Raw genomic sequence first — 20,058 nt, 5'->3', positions numbered from 1 at the left:
CCTTCTTTGCCTTTTTTTCTCCCTCTCAGCACAGGAGGCCAGGCCAGGCTATGGGCTAGATACGGCGGACTCTGAGTCGCAGGAAAGTTGGCAGACTATCCCACTTTGCCTTGATATTATTAATGACATATGCCGCCATATCAATTGATGGCCGTGGCAAGAACTAATACAAGCCACAGCCATCTGGTCCTTGTTTCATCATGCAACGAGGACGACAGTCATGCGACATTCATATCGAGCAGACAAGACGTAGCGATGGCATAATATTACCCTTAGAGAGTGCCAGCGCAGCCATATGTGTACCGCCATGATTACTAGCAATAATCAACGATTATGTAACACTGAAAGGAGGAGGATAATGATGAGGTCATCCTCTACTCACAGTCTCGGGTAAGCCTGGCTATACCGGATATGCACTAGTCGGGGTACAATATTACCAGGTAATCCCGGCGCTGACTTTGCCTCGGCTGGGCATAAAATAATACGCTGGCTTTCATTTTGTTCTCTCATACAGTCAGTCAGTCTGCTAGTCACGGAAGGCAAGCTCCACATATTATTAGTAGCAGTAGCAGCAGTAGCCCTCGCACAAACACGGTCAACAACAACAAAAACAAATCCTGGTAATCTGCTAAACAGGTTGAAACTGGATTCTGGAGAGCCGTTGGGCCGTTGCGAGGCTGAAGGCTTGGGGCCGCCGTGCGTGGTGGACGGCAGTTGGCAGAGCTAGCCCTGACGTGGGGGGCTTTCATTGGCGTCTATTTTTCCCGGGGCCTTCTCCGCCGGGCCAGAACCCGCCTGCCTCAACTGCTTCTAGCAACTACTCTACTACGTACTGACACTAGGAGAACGCCCAACATTCTTCCTCTTCCTCAGCAAAAACCGCTCACCGATTCGCTGCCGTGGTGATCCCCCGTCCTCGTCACCGTCACCGTATCGTACCAGCCAGCATATTACTGTTTATTATTATCGCCCATCGACAAGCTCGCCCTGCGGTCGCCGTCCCTGACCCGAACGCTGTCAAATCCGGCTTTGCAGTTCCCGGCTCCTCTTATTCTACGATTTGCCTCCTCGCCAACTCGTGGACGATAACCCATCAAAATACCGTCGTCTCAGTGATCGCTTCCTTCCATTATATTTATTACTGCTATTATTATTAGCCACCAGCCTGACAAATATACACGCGACCCCGACCTGCACCTGCACCTGCACCCCCAAACTGTCTGCTCTCCACTGGCAACTGCAGCGACTTCCGTGCAAGCCCAAGCCTAGGCCTGGATCAGCATCACCTACAGGCCGCAGACCACACACCTGCCACCACTACCATTACCACTACCACCCACTGCTCTGCTCCGCACAATTCTCCTCTTTTGATGCCTTGCTCGATGCAAGTGACCTGGTGACGTGCCTGGCCCTGATTAGAGTATTGCAGACCCCCCATCGTTCACCGATCCAGTCGACCAGCCCTACCGACCGAACCCAGCAAAACACTTCTCAACTGGACGCTTCGCAGAATGTGGCCATCGCTCATTCGTCCACCTCGACTATTTTTTTGAGAAAGCACTCTGCCCATTCGGCCGTCGACACACCCAATCTCCTCCCCCAATCCTGTCTTGGTGCCGACGGCCATACCCTTCATAGCTTGGCCCGCAGAGCCTTCGCTTGATTCGACTCGCATGCCTCATTCTCTCTCTGCCTGAGTCGACTCGCCATGGCATCCTCCACCGGATCTACACCGACCGCCAGGTCGACGGCCAAATCAAACCGAGCGAGCGCTTCCGGCGCGTCAACAGAATCTAATACTGGCCGCAAGGGGACTGGTGCTGACCTGGACACACGAGGACTGCCGCGCCCAGGCATGCCATCAATGTCCCTGGTACCTCGATTAGCGAACTCAGAAAGCCGATCTGCCCCAGCTTCCGACCACAACTCAGCAAACTCATCCCGCGAGGTCTCCCCTGTGCGGCCTGCTTCTCGAGTCGCTAGTAAAGATCATTCTTCTTCTACCCGCTCCTCCTCTCGACAGAAGAACAGTGCCAGTTCTAGCCCGAATCGTCGCATCAATAGTTCTGAAGCTCCGGTCACATCAGCTCTGTCCTCAACCGCCGTTCAAAACGCCTTTTCACAACTAAGTACACCAGACCTAAAGCAAGCTGTTTCTGACGATAATAACCCCGATGCTGGCGACCCTGACCGAACGAGTATGCCACCGCCGCGCACCTCCAGACGGCGCAGTTCCATTACCAACGGTAGAAGAAGCTCCCCAGCTTCTGCAGATACACCGAAACACTCCGAATCTGAGGTTGCCGCCAACATATCGACCAAGAGAACATCCGTTAGCCCGGAGGATACAAGGTCATCGCCAACAAAAACGTCCTTTGAAGATGTCGGATCCAGTGCGCGTAGACCATCGGCGAGAGCTACTACAACTCCTTCTACCACGTTGGAGACCGTCCAAGAATCAAGTCTGCCTTCGACCCCCATGACTGACAAGGCAGATTCATCACACCCCGAAAAACCTTCACGATCGAAAGCTTACGAGTCCCTGCAACAAGCTGCTGAGAGTGGAAGTGAAAGTGGAGGAAACAAAAGCTCGGGATCAAAAGAAGAAACGAGCAAGATGTCTACCACACGGCCAACAGGTGACATCCTTCCACAGCGATCCTTTACCTCTCTCAATAGTGCGCGAGGAAAGCTAGGGGATGGCTCAGTCCGTAACATGATTGTCGAAACCGAGACCGTGAGCTCAATACCACAGGTTTCCCTCGGTGTGGGTGCCGGAGAGCGAGGAAGCTCGAATAGGAACGATCAAAGTGGCACAATTAGAATGAAGCCTAGTGTGGAAACTATACGTCCCAAACGAGAGAAGAAAAAGACCACGCGCAAACCTACCAACGTTCCAGGGGTTGCATCTTCAAAAGCAGATATCTTTGAAGCAAAGGTGGCTAGCGCAATAGATGATGCCGACGTCTCAGATTCCGATGAAACCTTCGTTTATGAATCAAACCCCCCAGAACCGCTTCCCCCACGGCATCGATATCACTCTCGGACGCCTAGCACAACTTCTATGGCTAGTCAAGCTGAGCAGTTCGCAACCCGCTCTCGATTGGCACCGAGAGATGGAAACGGTGTCACCGTCAAACGCAGTATGAAATTCACGAACAACTACAATTCCAATTTGGATGGCGATGTTGGTGATACCGATCAGCGGAGTGTTAGTGGTAGAGGCGAGAATACCACCCACTCCGGCCGACATCATCACATCGCACGTCACGGCAGAGGCGGTGCTTACCCATCTCTTTTTGACAGCGATTCCCCGTTTCCCGCGTCACAGGGACAACAACCGCGATCCCCCCGACATCACATTGGCAATGGCTTTCGTCCAAGCCGACGTGGATTTACACCACGTTCTCATCCAAATTATCGAACTCTTGGCGGGCCCAAGAGCATGAGTGACGAGTACACTGACGATTTCGATGCTGATGGTGCCGACGACGAACGTACACCCCTGGTGGCTTCCATTCGTCTAGCCCGAAACCGCAACGGTCGCAGACCTGGTAGTGCCAGTATGCGACAGATGGAGTACCTGGAGCAACGCCAGAAAAACTGTTTTTCTCGCTATGGAGGCTGTATTATTGCATCCGTCCTGATTTTAATTCTCATTGGTGGTGCAGCAACCTTCTTTGCTTCCCTCACTCGACCCCTATTGGACGTTAAAGTTATCAAACTTTCGAATGTTCTAGCGTCACAACAAGAAGTGATCGTGAACGTGCACGTCAGCGCCATAAATCCAAATATTTTCCCTATTTCTATCGGGAATATAGATGCTCACGTTTTCGCGCAGAGTCCATATGTAGGCAGCGACAAGTTTTGGCGTGACCGCGGTCCCCATCCTGAGGACTTCCCTCGTGTTGAACGCAGCAAGCTACGTGCTACACTGGCTCGATTAGTGCGGCTTCCTTCGTCCAAAGCCCCTGAGATCGCATCGTCTTCAATGGTTCATACATCGGACAATGTAGACCATGGCACAGATCCAATCCTGGATCCCGACGATCCTATTGGTGAGGATCCTTCAATGATGCTTGGAAGAGTCTTCAAGTTTGACTCTCCTATCATCTTTGACCCATCGCCATGGAGACGCACACTATCTACGTCTATGGGAGAAATCCGTTTGCCCAAGCCCGGGAACAAAACGGAGGAAGGTGGCACTGAACGCTGGGAACGAGTTTTAGAACATCCTTTCGAACTGATTGTTCGCGGTGTACTCAAATACTCCCTGCCTCTGACGTCTAGTGTGCGTTCGATACCGATCAACGCCAAGATTCACGTCTCACCAAACAATGACGGGAACGATGATAAGGATGGGGATGGCGACAGCACACCTAACCAGCCAGACAATAGTACTTTCTATGCGAATACTATCAAACTAGCAGCACATCGGGCCACAAGCACCCCAATTTCACTTGGTCGAATGTTTTAATCTTGATTGGAACAGACCATACACCTTTACGACAGTTACCAGCCATGAACTAACTTCCTTGCAACTCTGTACAAAATGAGATTTTACGAACTTTTGTTCCCTCGTTCCTTTTTCTACCTCTATGTCTTCGGTTCTCAATATTTTCTTTGTTATACGTTCTGCTCATATGAATACCCCCTTAAGCGTTTGCATGGAGCGTGTCCTAATTGGTTTGAGCGAGGCGAAGACCAGAAGCTTGTTTGACAGCATACAGAATGTTGAAAAGAATAGCAAAAAGAGCAACCTAGTGCCGGACTTGAAGCGGCAACGTTCAAATCGTTGAATTCATGTCACATGAGATAATAAGATAACTAGGCATTTTTGGTTATGGTGTGAGGTTTTCCCAGACCACACCACCACATAATGAAGATGAATACATCCTAATCCACAATATTTTCTGGCATCTAAGTTGCAGTAGTATATGCCGTCATGTAACTAGTTTGTATTGAAACAACTGACTGCCTAGTATTCGTAACAAGGCCTCTGATATATCTAAAATGGAGGGTAAAAAGCTACTATACACGGATAATAAGAGAATGGCCAGGATGAACATTAATCGAATTACCGGTCATTGACCCCAATGGACCATATTTGTTTCATATAGAAAAGCTAGCATTTATAAACTTGACTACTCTCTTAAGACATCAAATGGTCAATTGATAGATTTTGTATACACAAGTAGGTTTGTTCAGATATCTCGCTAGTCAACTGGAAACAAGTTCTATCTAGAGCAACTAAAACAAAACAAAACACAGGATATCGTTGTTCGCGGGTATGTGTGCCTCTTTGTGCCAATGTAGTTTCATAGACTTCGTATGCTCCTTGAAACCGGGAGAAAAGAAAGAAAAAAAATATCAATAGCAACCAGAAAAGCTTTGAGAGAAAAGAATGCGATGAGAACAATTTAGCTGACCAGCTTCCCTATGCAATTTAACCAGGCGCAAAAGGAAAAGATAGAAATCAACAATCAATGAATCAAGGAATCGAGGAAAATCCAAAATTTCCTTGTACAGATAGATACATGCAATGTGGTCAATATGTGTATACACAAGAGTTCACTGTTATCAAAGAAGAAAGAGATTAAACGATCCGGTAAACTCGTTTGGCCACAAGGAATGAGACAACTCCAAAGACGACGAGCCCACCAGTAACTAGTTTCATAAGTCAATAAAAGAAGCTGATAATGAAATGTTAGGAGGAACACAAACTTGACCAGAACCAATATAGATTGTCAATTTCTTGACCAGGCACCTTGACGTTCATTCCCCACATGCCACAGATGATATTCATCGGTAGTACAATGGTACCCAAAACAGTCAGTTTTCCTAAGACATCGGCCGTTCGTTCTTGACGTTCGTTCATGAGAATGTTGATTTGGGCTAGGTAGTTAGAATGGGCTCGAGATAGCAATCTGGGAAAAAGTTAGTGCCAGAGGTTGGAGTATTAAAGGCAGCAAAGCCTACGTTTCGTAATGTGTCAAGTTGCTTGTCATAGTCATGATATGATCTTGAATATCGCCCAGGTACAAGCCAATTTCCGACTTGGGTGCCACTTCCCATTGTTCGTTGCAGCGTTTTGCGAATCCCTTAATAACATCTGCCTTGTTGCTGAGCAGGCGATACATGCCCATCACCTTCTTTCGACAATCTCCAACTCGCCGAAGCATTTCGCCAGGCGCTATTGATGTGGTCGAACTAGTATCATCCTCCTTTTTACGTTGGTTCTCTCCATTTTCTGATTCATCCAATGCATGCATCTGCATGATAGTGTCGTCGACTTCATCGACCTCGTTTTCGATAGACTGGATGAGAGGGCCGAATACATCGGTAATATCGTCAATCAATGCATAAGAAATCCAATCTGAGCTCAATATAAGATAGTCACGCAGCTGTCTAATCCGCCGACGAACATTTGCTGGGTGCGGGGTTTGCGAAAAGTGAAAACTGAGACAGCCTTCTCGAAAGACAGCAACATACATGTTGACTGGCTGCAAATAGTTTTCACTATTAGGGTCTTGTTCAAAAGTACGATAGTTCAAAAAGTAATAATTTCGAAAAAGTTCAACTTTTTCTCGAGCCTCTTGCATCATGATATCTTCGGCCGTCAATGCATGGATGCCAAATGCTTTCGCAATAACACGCATTTCCGGATCAGTTGGGCAAAGAACATCGAGCCACCATGTCGGTCGGGGACCGTAACGTTTGGGCTTTGGCTGTCGCGGAATATCTTGTAGATTCGACGTATTGGTTTCGGAGTGGTTATCTTGGATTGAGTTAAGCCCGCTTTCCCTGCGACTACTTCGTATATGATTGTCTGAGCCGCGACTGGTTGAAAGTTCAGGCCAAGCATTGGAAGTCTGGCGGTAATATCCAGCATTGTGGTTATTAGGGTGTATATTAGTTTGAGGCTCGTGCAAAGAAATTAGATCCTCATCATCTGATGACGTTTCTTCCAGCTCTGGGGGTCTGGGATGAAAAGTTCACGAAAGCCACCTCCAGGCTGAACGAGCTCTGAAATCGTTTGTGCATGAATTGTGCTTTGAAAATCTTCATTAAAGTATGTGAAGCGATAAGGTGAATCCTCCTCTTCGTGTCGCCACCCTGCGTATTGAGGGCGTAACCGACCACCAATAAGAACAGGTTCGCTGATTTTCTTGACTCGAAATTCGAGGCTGCGTTCTTCTTTCTCCTCATGACTCCATTCCTCCAGGACAGACAAATCCGGCCATTCTCGTCTCCTTCGACGTCTTCTTTCTCCAGTTTCGGACTCGGGTACGTTCGGAGGTCGAAAGTCCTCCGCCAATTCCGTCGGAAAGCAAACATCCTCCTCCGCAGGTAACGTTATGGTACGCCGGCGACGAAGTGCATCGGGTGTTGAGGCATGGGGTGAGGGTGGACTTAAGCCTTGGAAACCTGTTGTATCTGCACCACCTTCCATACTAATGACCGCATCGCGTAGCAGATCTACAGAACCTTTTCGCGCATTTGGCGAACGTGCGCCCGCCGGATATTCCATGCCTGTTACCATAGCATCGTCATACCCAATATCGGCAATACCAAACTTAGGGCTTCCGGGAACCGATGGCGGATTGTTAACATCGTACCCAGGACTATGAGCACCTGGACTCTGCTTGTAAGACAAGGCACGACGAGATGAAACCGTATCATGCGACGATCTTCGCTGCTTTGACGCTGTAAAAGATGATGATCTAATATCTGTGCCATAGTTTTGTCGCATTGGGCTCGTGCTTTGAAAAGGCGCAATCAATGGAGTACGATCGGTGACACCTGTATTATCCTCGAGCTCATCTTCCTCGATATTATCACTTTCTGCTCGACGTTGTTGATATTTAGGACCCGAGCGGAGACGTCCAGGCGTTTGTCCTTCCATATTTGGAAAATATGACCCCATTCGATTGTACGATTCGGATCGGAATGGCTGACTGAGGCGACTGTCTCGACGCGGACGCATCATCGGTTGGTCCCTTTTGGACGCCTTATCAGTAACCCCCTTAAATAATATATGAAAAACAAGCAAGTGCAATAAAAGTTATAAAACCACTCACCGATGATCCAACAATGCCTCGCTCTCCAAGCTTGAATTGCTCAAATTTCGACCTCGGTAGAATGGAACACGTTCCTGAAGCTGGCTCGGCTCTGTACGTGCTAGTTCAGAGGGAAGCTCGGTCACAATTGGACCAGGGCTTTCTGATGCAAGAAAAGATTGTCGACGATTGCGTCGTTTGCGATTCCGGGTTCTCTTTTTCTTCTTTGCCGGTGTTGTCGCTGTGTCTTCCAATCCTTGCTCAGTAATAGGCCGGCTCTGCGATCCAGCATTATCTGGCGAAATCATAGACATTGTGCCAGCTCTGGATCCTCCCACTGTGACATTTGATATAGCGGCCGTAGGGCGTGCGTGCCCTTGGGCAGGGTCCGAGATTAATGGCGATGGAAGACCAGACCAGCCCGAATTCAGCGGCGGTTGTGAACCACCACCAGTCGTACCTGAAGATGATTGCATGAATGGTTTGATCTGATAAGAGGCGTAATTTATATGAAAGCTTCGGTAGTGGACAGCATGCTTTATCCTCGACCAACAACGGGGCTACGAAGAGATCGATGGTGGCGGATGACGTCGGCGGGCAAAGGACGAATTGGCTCAGGCTCCTGAAATTGGAGGAGGGTGGCTGCGGCGATATTAAAAATTCATCGAGAGAAGCAGAATATCGGATATTGAAGAGTGAAAAAATCCCTATGAAAAAGACGAAGTTGAATCACGAGATAACCAGTTAAGAACTTGGAGAGTGGAGGATGCTCCCAGGCCTTGGCGATAGCCACCGGCTGCGGCCTGGCTGCAACTACTACTATAGTACTAGTCTACTACTCACTTCCGCTTTGGATAAGAAGCGGGTCTGAACTTATACACTCATATAACAAACGATCGAATATAGGATTAAGATTTTTTGCCTTTCATCTGCATTTAGCTCTGCTACGTGATAATAAGAGTTGCATTTGCATCTAGAAAGTAATGAGATTCGTTACTCATATCCACATACATACAGGCAGAGTTTTACAAACCGATGCGCGAATGTGTACCATAAACACCTACACTCATCGCTCTGGAAGGACATGCATGATAAGGAAATATTACAAGAAATCACGAAAATTACAGGAGAAAAAGAAATATAAAACAAAAACAACCATATATGTACCAACGACGCCGTACCGTGCCTTTTGTTAGGTTCACAGAGTGGTTGCGAGAACTCAAACGCCTGACACCGGGACCCTCGATATAAAACTACTTTCAAGTCAGTGGTATCTCAAGTGTGACGCCTCGAGATGGGGTTGAGGAAAGCTCGTTCGGTTGTCGCTGGACCAATTATGGAAACCAAATGTAAAGTGTAAACAAAACTCCAATCCTTTGGCATAATCAATTAGAGTAAAATTGGGAAGATGATCAGATCATATTTTCCATGTTAATAGAAGGCACCACGCTTGACACGGACCGGTTCCCAATAACAGACATGCGATCTCTTTCGCGTGTCTTATCGCCTTCTGGTCGAGCGACAAGTACCTGGGCTGGACAGACAACAATTTCATCATCGCCATCTCCAGAATCGTTGCCCTTTTTAACGACTAGTGGGAAGAGGACGAGTCGCACAGCCACACCTTGCGCCTCCAGGGGCTCGTTGGAAGTGTAAGCTCCACTGCGTTCATTCATGAGCGATGCATTGAAGACCACTTGGCGAGCAAGATCGCCCTGTATATCATATTCAGGTTGTAGGGGCGGTAACATTATGTACTCGGCACGTTGAGTTCGCATCTCGATCGAAAGGTTGCCTGCGCGCCGCAAGACTCCACGCAATGATTCGAGAAGTTGGCTTTCAGCCGTTTGCGGAGGCGGCAGAAGCTGTGATAGGGTTCCCATGATTTCAAGAGCGACAGCCTCTGTGTCTCTAACTCGCTGCTCCGCAAAAGATGGCCGTTTTGCAAGTAGGGTTAAAGTCAATGCACGCCAATGAGCGACGGCGGGTCGAGGTCCAATTTCTGACAGTTGCTTTTCAAGGGCCTTGAGCTTCTGGCGCTGCTCACGATCCATGCCGAAAAGATATCTGGTGAAGATATATTCCCAAATCATAGCCATCACAACAGCCACAAATATATCACGTCGTCTTACACGATCGGCTAGGATGATGTCAACATCTGACCCATCCAAGATGGCATTTTCGAACCGGTCTGCGATCTTGGAATCGCGCACCTCGGCCAATGGACGACAGCGGCGTAGATCAGAGTGTTTCGAGAACCTCAAGACCCATTGCTGTACATGTTGACATAGGCGTTGGCAAGCATTATCAAAATAATCTTCGTCTCGAACCGAAAGCACATCATCTGCGGTTGCTGCGACAATTTGCTGCTGTAATTCTTGAACTGTCTGGCGGGCAGCAGCGAGCTCATCGCGTAGGCGCCGAAGCTCGGCGTCTTTCTCGGCCAACGCAGCAGATATCTGTTCGCGGACAATGCCTTCCATGCCTGTCGCAAGCTGTACCTGGCGTGTCCGTAAATTGTCGACTTCACGTGCATGCGACGCAGTTAACTCTGTATGAGTGGCACTCAGCGATTCGTTCTCTTGCGTCAATCGCTGCACCTCGCTCTGCATCCATTCTAATGAGCTAGTCAATCGTGAAATCTCGGCTTCTTTATCGCGTAGGTCGGCATTGCTGCTATTAAGAGCTTGATCGCTCTTGCGGCGCGCAACACCAGAACGGGATAGCTTGTGTTCAGCTTCCTCCTTGGCTGCAGCCAATAAACGATTCTCAGAAACCAATTGATCAAGACGTGACTCGAGTTCTGAAATATGCTGCATACTTTGCCGGCGCCTTACGCTGGGCGGCCGGGTAGGCGACCGCGGCGAGTTTGGAGTCTCGCCCCATCCCTCCTGTACACGGAGCAGGTTAGCTCGAGGTGACTGAGCGAGCATCGCAGAAAGAACGCTGGGAAAAAAACACTCGAACTAATTAATCATCAAAGCAGTAGATCCGGACTTACGTAGACATCTGACATGCCTCGGACAGGGCGCTTGCCCTTATCGGTGACAGGGTCGTATGTGGAGGAAGAAGGAATGTCCTCGTTGTGGTGGTGGTCGGCAAAGTCCTCTATTTGTTGTTCTGCAGGCTCGAGTGGCTGGGAGCGGCCCGTTGCCGAGTCAGCCGCCAACCCCGCGCCAGCTCCGCCGCTGCGCTTTTGGTGCTTCTGCGAGTCCGTATGGTCTTCGTCACTGGTCGCCCTCGCCGCCTGCATATGCTCTGCTGCGGCTGCTCGGAGCTCAGAACTGAGGCTACGGTTGGCCCGTCGAAGGGACTGTGAACTTCTCACGCTGCTGCGGCTGTCAGGCCGTGGAAGAATATATCGTTCGTTGTCCATAACAAGCCGGGGAGTATCCGCGTGCGGACCATCATGCTCTCTAATCGGGTCAAGAGGGGTGCGCGGTGGAGAGTTATTATCAGTGTGAAGCATCCGAGGGGATTGCTTCGACGGAGTAGACTCGTCATCGAGTTTCCAGCCATGAGAAGCCCCCGAGTGATGGTCATGGATTGACTTTGTACGGTGAAGGCTATCACTAGAGGATTGATGGGATAGCGACGGCGAGGTGTTGTTCCTGACTCTAGCCTCTACGTGATCGAACCCGGTCGATCGGGAAGGTTTGAAAAGCAGTGATGACGAGCGAGGCTCAGTTGGTTCTGGTGGAGACGGAGATTTGGGAACAGTGTCGACAATTGGTTCGTTGACCTGTTTGGTGCCTGATTTTGGAGATGGTCGGCGATAGGGGGCTCTCTCTAAACCAGGGAAGATGTTGGATATTTTATTTGTCGTGCCCGCCTTCGTAGAGGACTGCGAATCTGTATTCGAGAAAGCTCCCCTATAAGACTGAGTTTCATTAGGCTTGTCTTTCTGTTCGTAGATACTGGTTATATCTTTTGGTTTCCTTCTTTTAGAGTTAACCTTTTGAAAGTCCTCGGGTGTGGAGTCTGTTTCCATTACTTCACGAGAAGTATCAAACCCCGCAGCAGCCATTGCCATTTTTGAAACGACATCCACGTCCATTTCTTGACTACTTGGGGTGTGATCGTCGGATGTAAGATCTCGAGCAGTTTCCAAGACTGTTTGCTCATGCAAAGGCTGAGGAACGGCTGGGTATGAAAACGGTCCGGATGTAGGTTCCGTATCAGCAATATTCTTGTCTAGATCTGTAAAAGGCGCTGGTATCTGGGTATCGTTATGGCTTTGATCATCTTCATAATCGGCCTGTTTCCGTGGTTTCTTTTTCTTGCGCGTTTTGGACACCGGAATCGACCAGGTGTCATCAAGAGGAGTTTCTCCTGATTCAGGCACTGCATCAGTTGGCATCTTATCCACAAAATCATCAATCGTATTTTCTGGGTCTTCCTCGCGAATTTCCAAGTGCCGAGTCATATCTCGATCCTCTGCGTGATGAGAGACTGGGTTATCTGAGGGTGTAGACTTTGCACTCAAGTCACTCGTAGTTGCAGTGCGCTCCTTATCGAATTCGATGGAGGGCCAGGACTGCACAGTCTTCTCCGCAGGATCTGCAAGGTTTGGAGGAATATAATGTTGCTCCTGACCAACCGCAGCTGGCTCTTCAGTCGGTGGAGATGTTGAATGATATGTTTGAGATGGAGTCTCATCCTGTTCAAGAGCAATGGACGATTCCCGTTTCTTCTTCTTCTTTCCCTTAGCCTTCGAGGATTTAGAGTCACGGCGCATGAGAACTTCGTCGTTTTGTATGGTTACCGATTTGGCCGCGACTTCCACAGGAGGATTCTCATAGTCTTGCGTTTCATCCGTAGCTACTACTCTTTCGGGTTCTTCATATAAACCTGCCTTGCTCTTTTTATTTTTTTCTTGTTTCTTGCTTGACTTTTTCGGGTTCGGCGAAACAGTACTGGTTGGCTCCTCGAACAGATCGGCCGCGACAGCAAGGTCGTCCTCTTTTTCTAAAGCTTCTGCATCACGTGTCTGCTTTGCACCCTGACTGTCGTTGGTGTCCAGATCCATGTCAAAGTCATAAGATGGTTGGACTGAAGCATCAAAAAGCTCGTCATCCGCATTAGATACATCAAAAGGATCAAGAGATACATGAGTCGGAATGTTCATTACATCAGCACTTGATCCTTCGATGGGCTCAGTATCATGCGCTTCTCCAGTCATGTATTCTTCTGCTACTAGATTCATGTTTTGTTCGTGAGCGAGGTAATCATCGTCTATTTCATTGTCTTTGACTTCTGCCAGGCCCTTTTTCGCATTCTTTCTTTTCTCCTTCTTGGAAAGTTTGTGATCTAGAGGCTGCTGCATGGCAGGGACCAATTCGGCAATCTGCTGCCCTTGCTGCGCTGCATCAAACTCTGTGACAACTGGTTCACGGATGGTAGGTTCTCCATCGATATTCGGAACGGAAACATCGATAGACACTTTATCGTCGGCTCCTTGACCCTTTTCACTAGTCGTGGTTTCTTCCGTGACTGCCAGGTCATTCTCCTCATCATCAAAGTCTGGGTTTTTCTTGCCCTTCTTTTTCTGCTTTCTTTTGTCTTTCTTCGAGATTTTTCGACTCATAGTTTCAACGGGAGCTGGTGTCTCAAATTCAACTTCTTCTAGGGTATTGTTTTCAAAATATTTAGCAGTGCTTTCATCTTGGACGGTTGATTCCACCGGGGTCTCCTCGTTTATCTTTTGTGGCTCTTCCAGGGTCAAATATTTAGTCTCGACCTGATTCAAAGTCTCCTGTGGTTTTGGGCCTGCAGAGGACTCCTGAACAAGTTTCACGGATTCGGGATCGAGAGCAACATCTGGACTTATCGAAGAAATCTCAATGTTCTTTCCAATAATGCTTAATGAATCTGAATATGCCCTGTCTTCTTCAATGGCGAGGTCTTTTGCTTCAACTTCGCTCTCACCCGTACCATCATAAGGCATACCCTCTCTTTCTTTATATTCTCCACTAGATTTTACATCGGCAAGAATAGACTTTTCCTGTTCAATGGGGATTGGCTCTTGAGGCATGGCTGCGACGTCCTCAGTAGGTACGGTTGCAGTATCTTGATGGCCTTTGAAAGTGTCGGTTCCATCGACAAAGTCTATCGAAGCTTGTGTAGGATTTTCGTCCGCCTTCTCAACCTCATCGAAGATAGAATTCTGCTTCTTTTTCTTCTTTTTGTTTTTGCCTTTTCCAGTTTTGCCACTGCTCGTTATCCAAGACTCGCTTTCAGTTTCCTGAGGAGTATTGTCAATATCTACAAAGACACCCTTGATACCTTTGTTTTCCTCATTCAGAACTTGTGAACTGCCTTCTACAGTATCGACTTCGCGACTCTGGGTCTCATCTTCGGTGGGGCTTGGATTTACGGCGTCCTCGTATTCAACTAAAGTCGGGGAAGGCACCGGGTAGGGGGGTTCTTTTGTCTGAGCTTGTACCTGTGAAGACACCACGTTATCAGTCCAATCGAAATCTTTCTCTTTTGTGTCGGTGTCAATCTTGTCGGAAGACTGAAAAGTTTCTTTACCGTCGACTTCAACAGGTGTCTCCTGTAGTGTTGATTCCGGATCTTCTAGCACCGGTCTGGGTTCAGTGTTTTCCTCTGAGGGCGACGGCGAATCTTGAGAGACTGTTTCCTTTGGTTCCTCAATGCTGGCTCTGGTTTCCACTTCTTCATTTGAAGCTTCTTTCGATTCTTCCCCCGCAGCAGCTTCAATGATATCGTCCTCCCAGTTCAGGGATTGTCTTTTCTTCTTCTTTCCCTTCTTTTTCTCGGCAACGGAGAACCCATCGGCACTAGGCGAACCTGACGAGATTTCATCCTTTGTATCTTGAATCTTTTCACTCGCTTGTTCAACCAGCTCTTGGGTATCTGGAACAGCTTCAGTCGTAGATATTGGCTCCTCATTTGAAAGATCCAGCGTCTGACGTGTCTTTTTCTTCGCTTTTCTCTTCTCCTTTGCAGACAGCGGCTTCTCTAGCTCCACAGGTGTGACATCAATATCTTCTTGGGATCTTGAGATATCCTTCATACCATCTTGAATGGGTTCATCTATCTCCTGTGGCTCGGCTGTCACAGTCTTTTCGGGAGTGGAGTCGAAGTCTTGCCGTGAAGCATAGAGATCTTTATCCTCTGTATCGTCCGTAGCTTGCTGTTCTGTCAAAAGTACGTTCGATGATTCTCCTAGTTCTTCAGGTACAGGTTCAGGCTCGGGTTCGTCCCATGGCATTGTCTCTTGCTTCTTTTTGTTCTTCTTTGATTTCTTTTTTGACTTTCCAGTCAACGCTTGGGGCTCATCGGCAAGATTTTCCTGGGAGTCGATGCCTACAGGCTCTGTTGGCTGAACGGAGTCTGATGGCTCTTCGTTTGTCTCTGCAACTGCAGAAGAATCAACACTCGGCTTAGTGTCCAATGCCAGTTGCTCCGTATATCTTGTGTCATTATCGGCTGTCTCCCTAATCTCCTCAGATTTGACCTGCAATTCCTGGCCTTCTGAAATCTGGGACAGAACTAGCTGAGATTCTTTTCCAGGAGATGGCGACGGATTAACGGTCTTGATTTCATCGAGTGGGGTTTCTAGAACCATGGCCGCTTCTATCTGGCGTGGTTTCAAAGCAACGGTATCCCCAAGCTCAGTCGAATCTTTGGGGACTTGGCCAATATTTTCTTGGGCAGCCTCGGCCTCAGCCTCGGTCTCCACTTGAAGAGACTTGCGCTTTTTCTTCTTGTCCTTCTTTTTCTTAGAATTTGTCTCCTGAGTCCACTCATCATCAATTCCGATTGTTGATTGTGCTTGGATTGATGTATCAAGATCCTGGTCTTCTGTCGGTTCCTGGATGATAAGGTCTGGCTGCTGAATATTCTCAGTTGAAGGCTGCACTTCCACGTCTTTGTTCTCTATTTTCTCAGGCATGGGGACTTCGGAGGGTTCCAAGGGGGATATCTCTTTATTGACAGGCTGCGAGGTTGGTTCTTCATCTTCCAGTACGAGTGATTCCAACGCCTTCTTGCGCTTCTTTTCCTTTTTCTTGTCCTTTTTCCGCTTGCCTTTCGAATCACTCTGACTCCAATCTTCGTTTTCTGTAGCAGCAAGATCATTTCGCTCGTCAGGCTCAAGGGCCTCAGCTGGTTCATTCGCAGCCTGGTCTAAGGTTTCTTGTTGCTCAGTCGAATCTTGCCCCAGCCGTGCTTTAGAGCCGTCTTCGGATTCCTCAGCCAATGGTTCCTTTTCAGAAATAGGGATGAACTTCTCATCTTCCACAGTTGTGGATTCGTCATTATCTATTGGGCCAGACGATTCCGCTTCCAATGTAAAAGAGTCTTCGCCCGCTTGAGAAGTAATCGTTTCGGTCTCTGTAGCAGTAGTTTGTGCGTGAAACAACTCAGCCATTGGACGTGAACGGTGTTCCTCTTCGATATTGCTAGATGGTTCAGATTGTGTAAGAGCAGCTTGCGAATCGATTTCGATAGGCAAAGAAGGTTGGGTTCGTGCAAAAGGCGACTGTTCAGTTTCTTTGGAAAGAGAAGGTGATTGAGAAGTTGAGAGAGTAGTTTGCTCCGTTTCAACTGTAGTAGTAGTTCCATTCTCCACGGAAAGCACCGATTTAGTTGTCGTATTATCTTCGGGCTCCACTGCCGGCTCCTCTACAGGCCGGAACGAAGTTTCATCGACCCAAGAGACTCTTTTTCCCTTTTTGCCTTTCTTTTTCTTCGACTTTGAATCACTGATCTGGGATTGCTCTGGTTCTGACTCCAGCTTTGTTTCACCCTGAGAAACAAAGTCAGACTCATAATCCGCTGAAGAAGCTTTCTGGGGCTCTTCTGCTTGTGAGGTCAGATCTATTTCTTTGTTATCACTCGTAGCGGTTTCAGAAGGGGCAAAATCTTCAACGGGTGTTGACGATTCATTATCTTTGTCAGGCTGTACAATAGCAAACTCTGGCTCAGGAACGGTCTCGCTTGCTTTTTCCGTCGAGACGGGTTCATCTTCCGAAGGAAGAGAAATGCTCTTCTTCTTCTTTTTTTCTTCGCCTTTTTGGAAAGACTCTGTTCTGAATCATCTGCTGCGGGTTGCTCAGTAGAATCCTGCACTCCATCAGAATGCTCTTTTAGCAACTCCTCTGCCTCAGTTGGTTCTCGTAATTCAGCGGTGGGTGGTCTTGATTTCGAACTTTCGTCCGGCGCTACTAGTTGCCCAACGGCAGTTGTTTTCTCGGTCTCACGGGCAGTATCATCGACTATCTCAGAAGTATCAGCCACAGTTTCACGGTCTGGGGAAACATGAGAGGGGTCGGTCGCTGGCTGGAGAGACTGTTGTTGATTTTCACCTAGCGATGCTTCGGGGTCCGCGGCCTTTGTTTTTCCGACTATTTCCTCAGGTTCAAGGGCCGGCAGTGCGTCTTCCGTAGATTTTGGATCACCATTTTCCATCGGAAGGGATGTTTCCTCTTCCCCACGTTCCTCAGGAGCGTGTTTTTCGATTTCAGTAGCCTTTGATGAGATATCTGGACCATCAGACTGTGGAACACTTGCCTCAGTAGACTCTAATGACGGCTTGTCATCGCCTCCATCTAGAAGAAGCTGTTTCTTCTTTTTCTTCTTTTTGCTTTTGCTCTGCTTAGTGGAAGTCTCAACAGGGTATTCGTCGCTCTTTTCTTCAGACTGCGAGGCTGAAACGGTCTCATGAATATCCTGGGATTCAAGCGTTGAGTTTTGAGCTTCTAGCTCTTTATCATGTTGACCTTCACCAATCTCTGGGAGTGCATCCGAAGTCACGGGCTCTTCTGTTATAGTCTGCGCGGCGTCCGGTTCAGGCATAGCATCCTCTACAGAATGTTCGGGCATGAATTCATCGCTAGCGACTAAGGCACCGTCGAAAATTGCTTGTTCATCAGAGCCCTGATATGCTACTAGCTCCTGAGAGACTTTCTCAGGAGCACCGGCATCAATGCCTATCTCATCGTCTAGAGGCTGAATCTTTGAGCTCCTAGCTTCTGCTTCTGCGGATTCTTCGCGTAATGGTAAAGATTTACCCTTCTGCTTCTTCTTATTTTTCTTCTTTTGCGATTTAGACATAGTGAACCCATCATCCCAAGTTTCCTCTGTTTGCTGAGTTGAAGCAGGAGGTTCAGTTGGAGTAAATTCACTTCTCTGGGTTTCCAGCGTCTGTAGTTCGTCCGTCATAATTGAAGGACCTGGAGTTTCGAGTGGAGAAGAAGGATCTTGAGTCTGAATTTCCAATGGTTTTGGTTCATCAGCTGTAGCAGACGCAGGTAGTCCATCCATGGGGGTTTCGGGTTGCTCAAGGGATGATGACAAGCTTTGTGCTTTATTTTTGTTCTTCTTTTTCTTCTGTTGTGACTTAGGAGTGGACTGAATCATATCTTCAGATTCCGCTGGCACACGTGTTGGCTCATCATTGGCATCACCGCCTTCTTGCTCCATATTTGAGGTGGGCGACGCCTCTTTCTCTCCCACTTCAACCGAGTCAGTCTCTATGGTTGGAACATTGCGAAGCTCAGTTTCCTCGATGCTACGCAACACATCAACAGAAGGCTGGTCCTTTGAACTTTCGGCCAACTCTGTAAGGTCTGAAGTAAATTGTTCTGCGGCCGCCGGAACATCGGCGCTTGATTTCGCAGGCTCGGCCCGTTCCGCTTCCGTAGCTGCAGTAGTTGTTTCCACAGAAGCAGATGAAGAAGCTTTATTTTCGTCATCATCCAATGGAGCACTTTCACTGTCTTTATTCTTCTGCTTCTTTTTCTTGTCTTTCCTTTTCTGCTTTTTGGAGATCATGGGGGTAGGGTCATCGAGTGTCGTGGTATCTCTGGTATCCTCCGGTACAAGCTTCAGTTCTGCTTCTGAAATGTCGAGCTTCCGCTCCTGTAAGATCTCGTCTGGCGGGTCAGTCTTTACTTTAGAAGAATCAACTTTATTCTCGTTAATCTGAGAATACATAGATTCTCCAACTGCTGCTGCAACCGCAGCATCGACGATAGATCCAAAGCCACCAGCAGCTTTAGGTGATTGGGCACCCTCTTTGAGAGAGGCTTCAGAGCTAGCATCTCGAAGCTCCTCTACTACATCTTCTCTGTAAGGCAATTTTTGTCCTTCAGGCTCATGTAGGTCATTTATATCGCTGTCTCGAGTCTCATCATGACTCTCGACCGCCTTAGACACTGCAGCATTAACGACTGATGCGAATCCTGCACCCGCTAAGAATGATGACATGCCGTTCGATTTCTCCTCAGGAACAGACACTTCCTTGATAGTCTCGGAGTTGTGAGGTGATATGACATGGTCTTCGGTCATTTCGCCACGTGCTGTGCCAGCTTCCTTCTCACTGACCACTGAGCCTGCTACCGAAGGTAGAGGATCCAAAGATGCTGGCGGTTCAGGCACGTCTGGATGGAACAATGTAGGGTCTTGAAGAAGTTCTGACGGAGAATGAAATTGGTACTTAGGCTTCTCCTTTTTAATTGCTGGTGGAGAAGCCTCCTTGTATGTTTCAGCTGTAGGAGTAGCTTGCTGAGAATTCAAGTAGTCGTCCTCGTCATGAAATGGATGGTCTGTAGATATCCGCAAGCCGGTTGGCCTTCGGTCCCAGTTGTAAGAAGGTCCATCTTGAATTAATGAGTCGGTCAAAGCAGCTATGTTGCTTGCTTCTCGGAGATCCTCGACAGAAGTACTTCTAGATGTTGTCTTGCTGGAAGGTAAAGACGGCAACGGAATGTCCGGCTCAGCCTCAAATTTTCCAGAGCTATGTCGCTCAACAAGCCAGAGCGGGCGAATCTCGCGGACGTTCTTGAATTCAATAGAAGTGGGTCGGCGGTGACCAGGTTTTGGGGAGCTTGGAGATTGACCAGGTGAGCTCATCGAAACACGCCTTGAGCCATTGGGGGAGGTTGGGGGTTTGCGAAAATGCAAGGGAACTGCGGTAGGTGAGTCACTAGTAGTTTTCAACATCGAGAGGCGCCGGGGTTTAAAATCC

General features: G+C 48.2%; 4 protein-coding genes across 4 annotated transcripts; 1 reads left to right on the top strand and 3 right to left on the bottom strand.

The window, feature by feature from the left end:
• Positions 1-1,708: 1,708 nt before the first annotated feature.
• Positions 1,709-4,477, top strand: BGW36DRAFT_297608 (putative phospholipid metabolism enzyme regulator; the record flags this gene model as incomplete). The annotated part of the gene is made up of 1 exon (XM_046211367.1): positions 1,709-4,477. One exon carries the CDS (start codon positions 1,709-1,711, stop codon positions 4,475-4,477), a length of 2,769 nt encoding a protein of 922 aa, XP_046070905.1.
• Positions 4,478-5,707: 1,230 nt separating this feature from the next.
• Positions 5,708-8,536, bottom strand: BGW36DRAFT_359828 (putative cora family metal ion transporter; the record flags this gene model as incomplete). The annotated part of the gene is made up of 4 exons (XM_046214119.1): positions 5,708-5,927; positions 5,980-6,973; positions 7,009-8,000; positions 8,082-8,536. 4 exons carry the CDS (start codon positions 8,534-8,536, stop codon positions 5,708-5,710), a joined length of 2,661 nt encoding a protein of 886 aa, XP_046070904.1.
• A 936-nt stretch (positions 8,537-9,472) lies between these two features.
• BGW36DRAFT_297342 (uncharacterized protein) lies at positions 9,473-10,879 on the bottom strand (the record flags this gene model as incomplete). The annotated part of the gene is made up of 1 exon (XM_046211350.1): positions 9,473-10,879. The coding sequence occupies one exon, from the start codon at positions 10,877-10,879 to the stop codon at positions 9,473-9,475; it is 1,407 nt and encodes a 468-aa protein (XP_046070903.1).
• On the bottom strand, positions 10,829-14,271 carry BGW36DRAFT_179222 (uncharacterized protein). The gene is made up of 2 exons (XM_046209708.1): positions 11,062-14,271; positions 10,829-11,006 (listed from the first exon to the last, which is right to left on the bottom strand). The coding sequence occupies exons 1-2, from the start codon at positions 14,092-14,094 to the stop codon at positions 10,968-10,970; spliced, it is 3,072 nt and encodes a 1,023-aa protein (XP_046070902.1). The 5' UTR covers positions 14,095-14,271; the 3' UTR covers positions 10,829-10,967.
• Between the last annotated feature and the right edge of the window lie 5,787 nt (positions 14,272-20,058).

The sequence above is a fragment of the Talaromyces proteolyticus genome (genome assembly GCF_021365285.1).
Source record: "Talaromyces proteolyticus strain PMI_201 chromosome Unknown BGW36scaffold_7, whole genome shotgun sequence".
In the NCBI taxonomy this organism is placed as follows: Eukaryota; Fungi; Ascomycota; class Eurotiomycetes; order Eurotiales; family Trichocomaceae; genus Talaromyces; species Talaromyces proteolyticus.
Note: the sequence above shows the minus strand (reverse complement) of the source record. Positions and strands in the feature narration are given on the sequence as shown.

Coding starts and splice junctions, on each gene's coding strand:
- BGW36DRAFT_179222 (XM_046209708.1), bottom strand. CDS start 14,094: ATGCCTCAAGAGCCAATCCCCATTGAACAGGAAAAGTCTATTCTTGCC. Junction 11,007..11,061: donor GAGGCATGTCAGATGTCTAC/GTAAGTCCGGAT, acceptor TTTTTTTCCCAG/CGTTCTTTCTGCGATGCTCG.